A 13,460-nucleotide genomic window follows, 5' to 3' on the forward strand; every position below is an offset into this window, starting at 1 on the left:
TCCTGCATAACTTTAAGCCTTAATATAATGTGAACAGGTGAGTTGTATTAAATTCACCCTCAGTACATTGTCATGAACGGGGAATTAGCTCAGAGACCAAAACTGTTTTTTGTACCAGGCTGTAAACATGTTTATTTCTTGCTTTGAATTGGACATGTGACATGGGGACTTATGGAGACTGACTCACTTCTGGAGCCAGTCTTGTTGCTTATAGTTTTTGGTTGTACAAACTTGAACTACTTTACATGCTGTATAATATTTACATAAACGTGTGTAATACATTTGAACTGACTGGTTTCCAAAGAAAAGAACAAGGTGACAAAATGGCAGCTGGTGATGCTCCTGTGTTTGTAGTCCTCGTCTCTGACAGCTCACCTTTTACAGACAGTCGAGGATTTCATCACTGAAGATGAAGAAGATGAAATGATTGCCTATTAGTGGTGTGGTGATGATGTCCGTGGGACCTTTATTTACTTGACAGCTGTTGAGGGCTTGCTCATCAGTGCTACATGTCACAGCGACATGATGACTCAGTCTACTTCTTCCTGCGAATGACTCAGCTCTGAAGCCCTCCCTCTTCTTCCTGCTCTCAAACACAGCAGCTCCTCTCTGCTCAGGTGTTTCCTGTTCCCTCCCCTCAGATCTACAGTTTGAAGATGGTGGAACCAACATTGCTGACTTCAGCTGAGCCCCATGTTGTTAGATCAGTTCACTAGTTCTTTTGAGGAAGTCAAACTCAGACAGTCGTCGACGCAGAGAGGAGAAATGGCGCAGCAAGGAAATAAACTGGACCGGGAAACCTTCTCTTGTCCGATCTGTCTGGATCTACTGAAGGATCCGGGACTTACTTCCTGTGGACACAGCTACTGCATGAACTGTATTCAACTTCTGGGTGGAGAGGATGAGAAAGAATCCACAGCTGCCCTCAGTGTAGGCAGACCTTCACACCGGGGCCTGTCCTGAAGAAAAACACCATGTTAGCAGCTTTATGGAGGGAACTGAAGAGACTGGACTCCAAGCTGCTCCTGATGATCACTGCTATGCTGGACCTGAAGATGTGGCCTGTGATTCTGCACTGGGAGAAAACTGAAAGCTCTGAAGTCCTGTCTGGTCTGTCTGGCCTCTTACTGTGAGAAACCCCTCCAGCCTCATCATGAATCACCTACATTTGTAAAACACAAGCTGGTGGAGCCCTCCAAGAAGCTCCAGGAGAACATCTGCTCTCGTTAAGAGTGTGGACGCTTTGATTGACAGGTGGGTGTGGTCACAGGTGGCTTGTTTGACCAACCAGGCTTCATTCAGCTCCGCCTCTATAACCATTTTTAGATTAGTCGGGAGGCGGCGGAGGCAGGACCGCCCAGACGGAGACGACCAGAGCGACCACACGGAGCTTCACAACGGCACTTTGTCACGACTGCATCCATGTTTTCTACAGTCTGTGGTGATCCATCTGTCTGTTCTTCTTCTTCACTGTCAGTCACCTTCAGTTCAAACTCAACTTTATTTGTCACTTTAACCACGAGAAAGCAGCTCAGTGAAATAAACAGGGTGAATGCAGGGAGTTCATTTAGAGACATGTTCAATGAAAACATGAAGACTTGCAGTCTGTGTAATAAATCCTCTTTATTGACTGAGACACAAACTAAATGTTGTTTCTTCATTGAATCTCACATATGTACAAGAAAAGAATGAATCATCTCCTTATTGATTCTGATCATACAAACTAAAGTCATCATGAGCAGTGATAGCCTCCATGGCTAAACAGACACAGGAAGGAGCGCCACCTAAAGAAACTCAAACATTTACACAACCACCAATGAGAAGAGGGCAAAGTACCGCCCACAGTGTTTGATTGACAGGTGAAGAAATGCCACAACAATCAGCTGTCAGCAACAATGATGGAAACAAAACAAGCTGAAGACATGAAACACAGAATTTAACCCTTCAATGACTTCTGTCTATTTCACTTCACACAACTCAGCAGATCCAGAATAAATCCCAAGTCCAGCATAGAGAGGCTGAGTGAACGTGGTCTGGACTCTGTGGAGGAGAGTCATGGTTTCAGAGACGCTGTAGAAGGACAGAACACCTGCACTGTGATCCAGGTACACTCCAACTCTGGAGGACACAGGACCTGAGACGGGAGTTTGGACTTTGTTGTAATAAAACTCATAACTGTCTGTGAAACAATATAACGACCAAGATTTGTCATTGAATCCAAATAAACATTCACCTGATCTCCCTGCTCTGCTGATATTCTTGTATGTGACTGCTACATAAACTCCTCCTCCTCTCCACTCCACCTCCCAGTAACAACGTCCAGTCAGACTCTCTCTACTCAGGACCTGAGGCCAGTTAGTGAATCTGTCTGGGTGACTAGGATAAGACTGAGGTTGTTTCATTCTTGTCACTTTTCTGTTCCCCTCAGATAATAACAGCAGTGTGTCTGCTGTGTTTGGATCCAGTGTGAGTTCACGTGAATATTTTAAGAACTCAGCTCTGGTCTTGGGCTCTGGTTCTGGTCCTGACAGTGAAACATGGACTTCAGTGTCTGTCAGTGAGATGTTTGTCCGTTGGTCCCTCAGAACGTCCTGTAGTTTATCTCTGAGCTCTGACACAGCAGCTGTCACATCCTCAAAGTCCCTCAGAGGACGGATATTGATGCTGGATGAGTCTGTAGATTGGCTGAGTCGTGACAGTGAGGGGTAGTTGTGTAGAAACTGGTTGTGGTCCTCTGTGTGTGAGAGCTTCTTCAGATCAGCGTCTTTCCTCTTCAGCTCAGTGATCTCCTGCTCCAGCTTCTCCTCAAGATCTTTGACTCGACTCACTTCAGCTTCCTGCTGGGATCTGACCTGCTGCTTCACATCAGACCTTCTTTTCTCCATGAGACGGATCAGCTCAGTGAAGATCTTCTCACTGTCCTCCACTGCTTTATCAGCAGAGCCATTGATAGCCTCCACCTCCTGTTGGAGCTCCTTCACATCTTTCTCTCTGTCCTGGATTCTCTGCTGGATGTTTAGTCGACTCACCTCGAGCTCTCTCTGCCTCTCAGTCCTTTCTGCTGCAGCTGAGACTGTGTCGTGGCCTTTATGTTCATCCACAGAGCAGAGATAACAGATACACTGCTGATCAGTACGGCAGAACATCTTCATCACCTCATCATGACGAGAGCAGATGTTCTCCTGGAGCTTCTTGGAGGGCTCCACCAGCTTGTGTTTCTCAAAGGCGGGGGATTCAAAGTGAGGCTGGAGGTGTTTCTCACAATAGGATATCAGACAGACCAGACAGGACTTCAGAGCTTTCAGTTTTCTCCCAGTGCAGACATCACAGGCCACATCTTCAGGTCCAGCATAGCAGTGATCATCAGGAGCAGCTTGGAGTCCAGTCTTCTTCAGTTCCTCCACTAAAGCTGCTAACATGGTGCTTTTCATCAGGACAGGCCTCGGTGTGAAGGTCTGCCTACACTGAGGGCAGCTGTGGATTCTCTTCTCATCCTCTCCATCCCAGAAGTTTTGAATACAGTTCATGCAGTAGCTGTGTCCACAGGGAATAGCCACCGGATCCTTCAGTAGATCCAGACAGATCGGACAAGAGAAGGTTTCCCGGTCCAGTTTATTTCCTTGCTGCGCCATTTCTCCTCTCCGCGTCGTCGACTGTCTGAGTTTGACTTTCTCAGAAATGAAACTAGTTTGAGCTCTGATCTCAACAACATGCGGCCTGTCAGCTGACACGTCAGCACATGTTGGTTCCACCCATCTTCAAACTGTAGATCTGAGGGGGAGGGAACAAGGAAACATGAGCAGAGAGGAGCTGGCTGTGTTTGAGAGCAGGAAGAAGAGGGAGGGCTTATCAAGAGCTGAGTCATTCCAGGAAGAGGAGCTTGTAAATGATCTGTAGAGTTCATACACTTTGATCGCTGTGAAGAAAATAGTTCATGTTAAAGTTTCACCTGGAAATGAGTCCAAAAGAAACCAGAAGACTTTTCTAAAATACGCTGATCTGAAGGTGAAATAAAGGTAAATCCTCCAGTCAGTGACAATCATCAGCCCAACAACCACTAATAAAGGCAATCATTTCATCTTCTTCATCTTCAGTGATGAAATCCTCGACTGTCTGTAAAAGGTGAGCTGTCAGAGACGAGGACTACAAACACAGGAGCATCACCAGCTGCCATTTTGTCACCTTTGTTCTTTTCTTTGGAAACCAGTGAGTTCAAATGTATTACACACGTTTACTGTAAATATTATACAGTATGTAAAGTAGTTCAAGTTTGCACAACCACAAACCTATACAGCAACAAGACTCCAGAAGAAGTGAGTCAGTCTCCATAAGTCCCCATGTCCAAATGTCCAACTTCACAGCAGAAATAAACATGTTTACAGCCTGGTACAAAAAACAGTTTTGGTCTCTGTAGCTAATTTCCCCGTTCATGACAACTGTACTGAGGGTGAATTTATATACAACTCACCTGTTCACATTATATTAAGGCTTAAAGTTATGCAGGATTAAGAGCGTGGACGCTTTGATTGACAGGTGGGTGTCATTAGCTGAGCTAAAACTCACTGGTGCACCACCGTCGTCTTCCTCAGCAGGCTTTGCTACCAGGGTGATAGAGTGCTGCTTGGATACAAGATGTTTTTTTTAAAGTGGAAGTGGAAACGATAGAAGCTTTTCACCAACGCAGAGTGTGCTTTTTACCGTTATGTTCTTGTCCTTGAGAGATGAAAATAACGTGCGTTACTTCCACGACTCAAAAGCTGTCCACTCTGACATCCTGCCTTCACACACACACACACACACACACACACACACACACACACACACACAGGTAACGTAGGTCAGGAGGGCACAGAACCTTCATCACAGCGCTGCGCCTCCGCTGACACATCCACAGGTGGCACAGTACTGTCTGACAAAAAGCAGGCCGCAGTCGGAATACTTCTTTAAAAATAACAAAGTTACTGATTACTCAACACACAAAACTAACGCATTACGTTACACGAAAAAAGTAATTGGAGTACTCTAACGCGTTACTTTGTAACCAGCTGCTGGCTCTAGCTACATATTTACCATACAGATGTGAGAGTGGTGCCGATTTTCTCAAACACAGCCAGTAACATGCAGAACTTCTTGAGAAACTAGTGGACATCCTTTCTGCTGTTATATTATATATATTCAAGTTTAGTATGGAAATATGACATGAGCTTACTTGGTGAACTGTGAATGCTTCATCCAGGGAAGTTTAATGGCTAAAGAGGAGCCTGTAAAGGAAACCAGAGAAGCTGCGGTTCATGTTCAAGCCTGTAATTTAAATTATTCCTGCCATGTATTACACAAGTACAGCTATTCTTTAATTGGACCCAGAGTATTGTTGAAAGTACATCTTAGAGAAGCTGTTACAGGCTAAGTTGTACTCTCTAAAGTTAAAAAAAGAAGTTGCACTGAATGTGAATTAATTGCCTTTTCCCTGGTAGTACCCTAATTACCATGTATCAGTTCATATAGAGCTGTAGCTGTAGTTTTTCCCGTAACGCCGACTGACTCTGCTTTACACTTTTGTCCGGTTTAATACGTCGACACATTAATCAAGCCTATTTCTAAACTTGGACGTAAGCATCTAATTCGATACTTTGCTCTTTTAGAGTAACTGCACCCTGTAATTTCTGTCTCTCGTACACAGAAAGGCGTCTTCCCAAAAACCAAGCCAGATGTGGAAAACCAAAAAAATTGAATTCATGCAAAAACCACCAGACCACATTCGTGCAGACCTAACCCTGTCATTGTGGACTAATTCTACACTCGTAGGGTGACTCAGACAACTTGTAACAACCTCCCAGATTCGACAAGAAAAATCCTAGATGTTACATGACATCGAATACATCATTTAAAGCGTGTTGTAACAAAATAAAAGCACTTTTTATGGATGCCAAATGAAAGAAGAAGAACAGACGATGAAAAAGAGAGGAGATATTTTAGAGAAATGTTCAGATTACTTTGTAAAACATGGTGCAGGAATCAACCAGAAAAGAGCATAAAGGGTACATGCAATCAGCTGCAGCCACGCAGGGAATTAAAACCATTCACAGAATTAGGGCAGATAACAAATGCCGTGCTTGCTTTAAAGGACATCTGATTTGCAGCAACCCAAGGAATGCAGAGAGAACACTTAAATGAAAGGCCTTCATGTGCGACGAGTGGCCCCGACGGTTTATAAGTCAGATTTCATAGAAGAAAGAGCATTCTGTATTTGATGACTATAATTTTCCAAAAGAACTCAGCTGGCATGATAAGGAAGGAGGCTTAATGGCCACATGAATGGATGGAGCAGTCTCAGCTCAGGTGATCGGGACATATTCTGGATGCCGCTGATCACAAACGATGACATTTGCAATCGTCTGAAATGAAAGGAGTCTGAAATAAGAGATGTTAGAAAGATTTGCCATATGTGAGCTGTAACAATCAGCAGTAGCTCCGGTGGCAGTGACATCATACTTAAGGCTCAGCGGGATCCAAACACACATGACGCAGTGTGGCAGTGGCTCGAGCTGCTTTGCCCTCTTTGTGTCCCTCTGGACCACATGAATCCTCTTTGCTATGAATATATAATTTATGGTAATTGTTGTTATTGTTGTTCTTGCTCTCATGTTAGCGAGTCATGTCTCGTTGAGCAAGCACTGTTCAAGGTTATCGTCCTCAGTGTTGGCATCCATTCATTCATTCAAGCTTCATATGAATACCATGATTATATAATATATATATATTTGATTTGATATAGGCTTCATTCTATATATTGCACAGCATGTCATTTGCAGGGCATCATGTGGCTGAATGGTCCGGGTGCAAATCATGTAGCAGCAATGTTTCCCCCCGGTGTAATGTCAGTATGGGACGTTTGTTTCGTGCCATAGCCCCTCTATTATGAATGAGCAGAAATATATCAGTCTTTTAAAGAAAGAATGGGCTATAAAATGTGCGACTGTCCATCAAAACGTCTGTGCACGCTTCTGTTTATGTGTCTCTGTTCTGTATCTCAGTATATTCTCTTTTATTACGGCCCTCGGTCTTACAATGAGCTGCAGTATCATACACCCTATGTGATCATTTAACCTCTTGCTGTTGATGTGTGGATATTAGCTCATTCTTTATTATGAACATTTATTTATTTAACCTTAATTTAACCACAGGAAATCAGCTGAGACAAAATTTTTCTATTATCCAGATACCAGAAGGCAGCAAAGTTACACGAGTGCACGACCATAAAACACAGGACCAGCATGTAGAATCTAGTGGCATACAGCAGTGTAGCTGCAGATTGCAAACCACTCGCCTCACCCTCTCTTTCCTAGAGAGAAGAAGACACAAAACTGTTGAAATGTCAGCGTCACTGTTCTAGTCTTTATGTCAAAAGCTAGAAATCTTTCTATATTCTGAAATATTACGATTCGAACATTCAATCAAGTGATGATACACATAAATATAAAACTAATAGGATTTACTTTAAAATTAAAAACAAAGAATAATGAGTCACATGTTTAATTTTAGATAATACTTAAAATAAAAGTTAATTTACAGATAATGTTCGTAATTTTACAGAGTTTTGTGTACAATTTATAAAAAAACAACAGAAAATTACTGTAAAATTTCTGAATATTTATATATTTTTACTGATTCTAACTAAAAGTGCATTATTATACTGTATAATATTTTTGATATCTGTTTCTCCTGGGCTCTGCTAACACTGTGAGCCCGTGAAACATCATTTTATGCTCTCACATAACTGCGGGAGCTATCCTCCCATGAACACGCTGATACTGATTCGTAATCCCCTGTTGTGAAGTCAAGTTCAAAATGTATTTCTGACTCAAACTTTAATTGGAATAATGAAGCCTTTGGTCGGGAGTTACTGTTGCGATGTGCTAATGAAAACCGACTTTGATCTAAAATAACTCAGGAAGCTGAAGCGCATCCCGGACCCATGTGTGGAATTTAAACAGTCCTGTTCAGCCGAGGTTCACGTCAGGGAGCCCCACGTGCAGCATGCATACAGAGAGAGAAGGGAAATATTACAAACAGACATAAACATATGAGACAGGGAAGAGCAGCAGCATGTGAAAAAGTCAATTCTCCCTCAATCCTGATGTTTTCCTGCAGCTCTCGCCTCACTTTGTCTTTCAACTTCCTTTTTTTGTTCTCTGTTATCTCATCATCGCTCACGCTGACAAACCTGACAGCCCATTTAATGCATTTCCATTGTAGTGAAAGGTTACACCATCACAGGAACTTAAAGTATAGTCAACTCATTCATGTTTACTCTGTCATCGTGTGTACGATAAAACGTCAGAATCAATACAAAATACCTTTATATTGCCTGTACTGTTCTGTGTCTTCCTATTTCCCTCCCTTGTGTTTGTTAAACAGTACAAGACAATAAGAAATGTGCAGTCAGAGCAATATATTTACAGTCATATGCTGAGTTTAGGGTTAAATATATATTATAAACACTAAAAAGACGAGTGAAGTATAGTCTGAATGAAGCATTACCAGAATAAAGATAAATATAAATATAATGATATATAAATTAGACATTCGTTAAAACAAAATCTTTAATCCAAATGGACTCTCATTTAGTATTTCTAATCATTTAATTCAAATTATAGATAACGAGCATCTCCAGGAGGGGTATAAAGCCCAGCTCGCTCTCTCTATATAAACTGTCTGAAATGTATTAATGACTACGAGTGCACAATGTGTTCAACGATTGGTTCAGCAGCCGGGTTTCCTCCCACAGTCCAGAGAGACGTGCAAGTAGGTGGAGACTCTCACTGTACTGTGTGTAAACGTGTGTGTGAGTCAGTGATTGTTTGGAGGCTGATATCTGTGACTGATCCAGGGTGGATTCACTGGACTTGGTCCAAAGAAAGCTGGACCAGGCAACAACAACAGAGTAATTATTAATAATCTGGTGTGTAAGCATCAAAGAAATGTATTTAAAACTTGTGTTTTTATCTCCAGTATTCTTTCTTTTCTAAGATTTAACACATTTATTTACAGCTCGTTAAAAACCCACCCTTCTATTCCACAAAGCATCATTTACATATGTGAAGGCGTGTGACTATATCATGGCTATTGAAACATTTGCAGATGTCTGTGAAGAGTCATCGGCAGCTGATCCTTCTGCAGTGTGTCACTCGTCTGGATTATGCAACCTGCACAGTCACATCTCTGCCTGTCTCGGCTCAAAGAGTCCAACACTCTTTTTTTTTTTTTAGTCCTTTGTTGAAATACTGAAATAAATAATAGAGATAATCCAGGTCTTCAAATAAAGCATGCGTCCTCAAATCCTCTCAGTCGACTCGGGGGAAATCAAAACGAGTATTAAGCATGCATGAGAACACTTGTTCATAAAAACCTTTTCTCCTTGATCCATTCATTTATTATTTTTCAAATGAACTTCATAAATATTTGCAGTTATATGTCAAAAGAAAATATGAACAGATACATTCATATATTTTATTTCCTCTGTTTTTCTTTAAGTTAACTGTCATTATGTTGAAATAATAAATGTTTCCCCAAGATGATTTTCTTGAGATCTCAAGATAACAATAACTTTGTTTTCCTAAGATAAAAATATCATTCAGACTAAAGAATAGTCTGTTCAATCACTGCAGGAAACATCATTCAGTGTAGCGGTGTCAGAGAAACAGGAGAATGTTGCAGTGATTTAAGAGGAACAAGGAAAGATACTTTATGTCTAAAGTTCCAGCATTTCTGGAAGGATGTTATAAAATGTTTGGCAGACATGTTTAAAACCAAAGTCCTCTTAAACTCTTCCATGTATTTGAAATATATCCAAAGGAACCAGACACTGAGACAGAGTTTGGACTTCTACACGCCTGACGGTCTGCAGTGTTACTGTTTTCCTGATGAGATGTTAAAGAAAATGACAAGAAGAGCTTCAGAGTTAGCAGTTTGTGTTTAGTTACTTGGTTTAGTTACTTGTTGATCTGTTATTAAAGTTCATAGGAGCAGAGTTCATGCTTTGGGTAGAAGCAACTCATTGCACATGTTGGCTCTGTGTCAAGTGTGTTCAAGCAGCTCAGACCCCTTCAATCAAGTGACAATACACATAAATGACAAATAAGTTTTACATTAAATTAAAAAAACATTGAATTCTTAGCATGGATAAACATTTATATAATGATAATTACTATGATTTTTACATATAATTGTATGTAATTTCAGAAAATACTGTATAAATAATATTTCTGTACAAAAATGAGAAATAACTAGAATTTGCATCATTGGTGTAATATTCAAAAATAACAGTTTGGTTGTTAATTTACAGATATTTTCTGTAATTGTACAGATTTTAGTGTACAATATATATATATAAATGTTATTTCCTATAAATTTATGATACCGGTTGCAGATTGCAAACCACTCGCCTCACCTTCTCCTTCCTAGTGTAAAGAAAAAAACTACAGGGCTGTCCACAAACATGTCAACATGTGTCTTGATCCATCCACAATGAGCGAGTGAAACCCAAGGCTGGATGTCCCTGGACCACTACAGAGCTTACATCACTGCCTCCTCTGGTCCATCAGCCCCCTTTAAGTGCTATAATCCCACCACTGGCTCTGAATATAAATCCATATTTCTCTCATGTCTGAATGAAACACATAATCCCAGGCCGGATGTATGCAGGGAAAATAATTCTGCTCTCCCAGCAGAGGTGCCACCAATCCACTCTCCATTCATCCAGAGTCCCTGGCATGACTGGACCCTCTTGTTTTGTGTGCAGCTGGACCCTTTCATTATTTACACTTGAAATGATAATGATGTCATGTGTGCACAGCTGCACTATTTGCATCCTATATACACGTGCATGCATGGCAGCTGAATTTGTGGTGGGAGCAGACTGTCCTGCGATATTTACACGCTGACTGTATTCAGATGTGGAGGTTTCTCTGCATGTGTGGTTTAATAACAGGGTGAGGCTGGACAGGAATAGACACAATGCTTTGAAATGGCTGTATACAGGAGTGATGGACTAAGTTCGACCCGGGGAAAGAAGCTTCTTCTCGGTTAAAACACTGTGGCAGGTTTTGGGCATCCCTCTCATTTGTGCAGATGTTATAGACGACGATAGCTGGCAAAACGGCTGAGAATAGCAGAGTATAAGATTTTATTTCATCTTCAACAACAAATACAACTCTATCAAGAAAAGCACATACACTTACAATCATGTCAGTGATAAGAAGAAGATACTAGGTTATACAAAACTTGACCGAACATGTGATCAAGCAGGTCTAGAAGTTACAATGACACTGAATACTAAATGCTGCTTGGTCTGCTCTTGGATCCCGCTCAGTCCACAAAACACTGGGTCAGGTATGACTGAAACATTGACATGCACTATAATGGGATGGTGTCTTCCAAGGATCAACTCAGGTGATGCCCTGCTTCTCTCTTGGACTGTCAAACATGTTTGTTTCATCTATTTAGGGGCATTTACGGGATAGTACTGCTACCTGACTGTGACTAGAATAATGGAGCAACATCTTTGCAGTCAGTCACCCAAAGACAGCAAATGCAATACTTTTTAAAGACATTCCCCTCTAGATTATGAAATGTCTATATACACCAACATGTGTGCTGTTCGTTATTCCCGGCAGAAGACATATTCAGTGTAGCTTGTCCATATTTTGTCCTCGTTTGGATCGTTGCTGGTGTAGGCGCAGGTGCCTGTGGAGCTGCAGGCCACCATGTGGAAACCAGCTTCTGTCAGCTTGTCAAACGCCTGCTCTAGAAAATTATACTTGAGGTAGTACCGGGATGTGTATCTCTCCGGGGGTCTGTCCGGGTCTCTGCTCTCGTTCAGCGTGTCACCAAACACTTCTTTGGCCAGAGACGTCTTCCCGCACACGGTGATGCGCGCCACTCTCCTGAATTTGGCGTCGGTTTGGATGTCTCTGCCGATGGTGTACGAGCCGCGGTATCCTACCGTGATATAACCCGACTTTCTGGAGTCCAGTGACGGGGAGCGCATGGTGCCGCTGACCGACATGGTGCGTAAAGTCTCCATGCCGGCGGTGGAGCAGCACTGCTGCGCGCCTTCCTCCGTGTCACTCTGGCTGATCTCCTCGCTGATTGAATTGTCCTTACTCACCCGGGGACTGAGACGCTTGGCAAGGTCCCGCAGCTGGAAAAAGTCAGCCTCCCTCTGCAGCCGACTCTTCTCGGGGAAGTAGTCCGGGAGGACCAAGTTCAGGTCCCGGAGATAATCTAGGATGTAACGGAACAAGAAGCCGTCCCTGTCCAAGAAGAAGCGCCCTTTGCTGTCTCTCGCCAAATCCTTTGGTGTCTTCTTGCTGAACATGTTCCACAGCAGCGTGTCTGGCACTGCGATGAGAGTTTTGTGTCTGGTCACATAAACCTGCCCGCCGACATTCAGCTCGATGATCTCCGAAAACGGAGAGTCTCCACAGTTGGACACTGCGCGCTCCGTGTCGGCCAGTGCCATCTTCTCTGTGTGGCCGCTGCTGCTTCACTGATGTGGGATCAGTGAGAGACACTGAGCTGGAGACAGAAGAGGCAGGGGCTGGTTTATGAAGGGCATGGGCTCGTGCGCGCGCGTAAAGTGCGCGTGCGCGACAGGAGGAGGGCTGCTACTACATTGACATTTAACCATAATATGACTGTGAAAAAGTGTGTGTGTGTGTGTGTGTGTGTGTGTGTGTGTAGAGAGAGCATCACTTAAAGCACACAAACATTTGATCAGGTGTCATTTGTTCTTTTTCCCGCCTTGTTTGGCTTCATTAATATGATCTGATTATTATTTTGATTCATGAAATCAGTGTTGTGTGATTTTTAAATATCCCAGAGAACACACACACACACACACACACACACAGCCTTGAAATCAAGAAATGTTTGGAAAATATGGAAATAGTGACACCCATTGCAACTCTGAGTGAAATGCAGCCTCTCTCTCAAACACACACACACACACACACACACACACACACACACACACACACACACACACACACAGAAAGAGGCTTAACCCTGGTCCCTGAACCGGCATTTAGAAGAAGTGAGGACTACGAGAGGTTAACCTTGTGAGAACCGACTGTTTGTCCACAGAGAGACGTTCTCATGATGTGACTGAGTCATTCTCGAGAACTGGGACAAAACAGATACACACACATACATCACATCATACATTAGGTATATTTACTGTGAATTGTGAAATATATATATAGGGCATTGGTGGTGCCGCCTCACAGCAAGATTATTCCCTGGTTTGGGGCCTCTCTGTCCAGGGTGTACCCCGCCTCTTGCCCTGGGATCCCAGATGAGCCATTATGACCCCACAATGTGATCGCTGACACACCGACTCTGCTCAGATACGTACTCCAGACAGTCCAGGTTCAGAGAGTTATCGTTGGGGTGTGTTG

The 13,460-nt window shown here is 42.6% G+C and overlaps 2 protein-coding genes across 2 annotated transcripts; both read right to left on the reverse strand.

Moving 5' to 3' along the window:
* Positions 1-1,809: 1,809 nt before the first annotated feature.
* Positions 1,810-3,632, reverse strand: LOC104930746 (tripartite motif-containing protein 16). The gene has a single exon (XM_019261503.2). The coding sequence runs from the start codon at positions 3,630-3,632 to the stop codon at positions 1,959-1,961; it is 1,674 nt and encodes a 557-aa protein (XP_019117048.2). The 3' UTR covers positions 1,810-1,958.
* Positions 3,633-11,162: 7,530 nt separating this feature from the next.
* On the reverse strand, positions 11,163-12,599 carry kctd12.1 (potassium channel tetramerisation domain containing 12.1). Its single transcript, XM_010734000.3, has one exon. The coding sequence runs from the start codon at positions 12,521-12,523 to the stop codon at positions 11,663-11,665; it is 861 nt and encodes a 286-aa protein (XP_010732302.2). The 5' UTR covers positions 12,524-12,599; the 3' UTR covers positions 11,163-11,662.
* Between the last annotated feature and the right edge of the window lie 861 nt (positions 12,600-13,460).

This window comes from Larimichthys crocea, chromosome XVIII (genome assembly GCF_000972845.2).
Source record: "Larimichthys crocea isolate SSNF chromosome XVIII, L_crocea_2.0, whole genome shotgun sequence".
NCBI lineage: Eukaryota > Metazoa > Chordata > Actinopteri > Sciaenidae > Larimichthys > Larimichthys crocea.

Excerpts from the sequence above, each read along its gene's own strand:
- kctd12.1 (XM_010734000.3), bottom strand. The coding sequence starts at position 12,523 with ATGGCACTGGCCGACACGGAGCGCGCAGTGTCCAACTGTGGAGACTCT.
- LOC104930746 (XM_019261503.2), bottom strand. The coding sequence starts at position 3,632 with ATGGCGCAGCAAGGAAATAAACTGGACCGGGAAACCTTCTCTTGTCCG.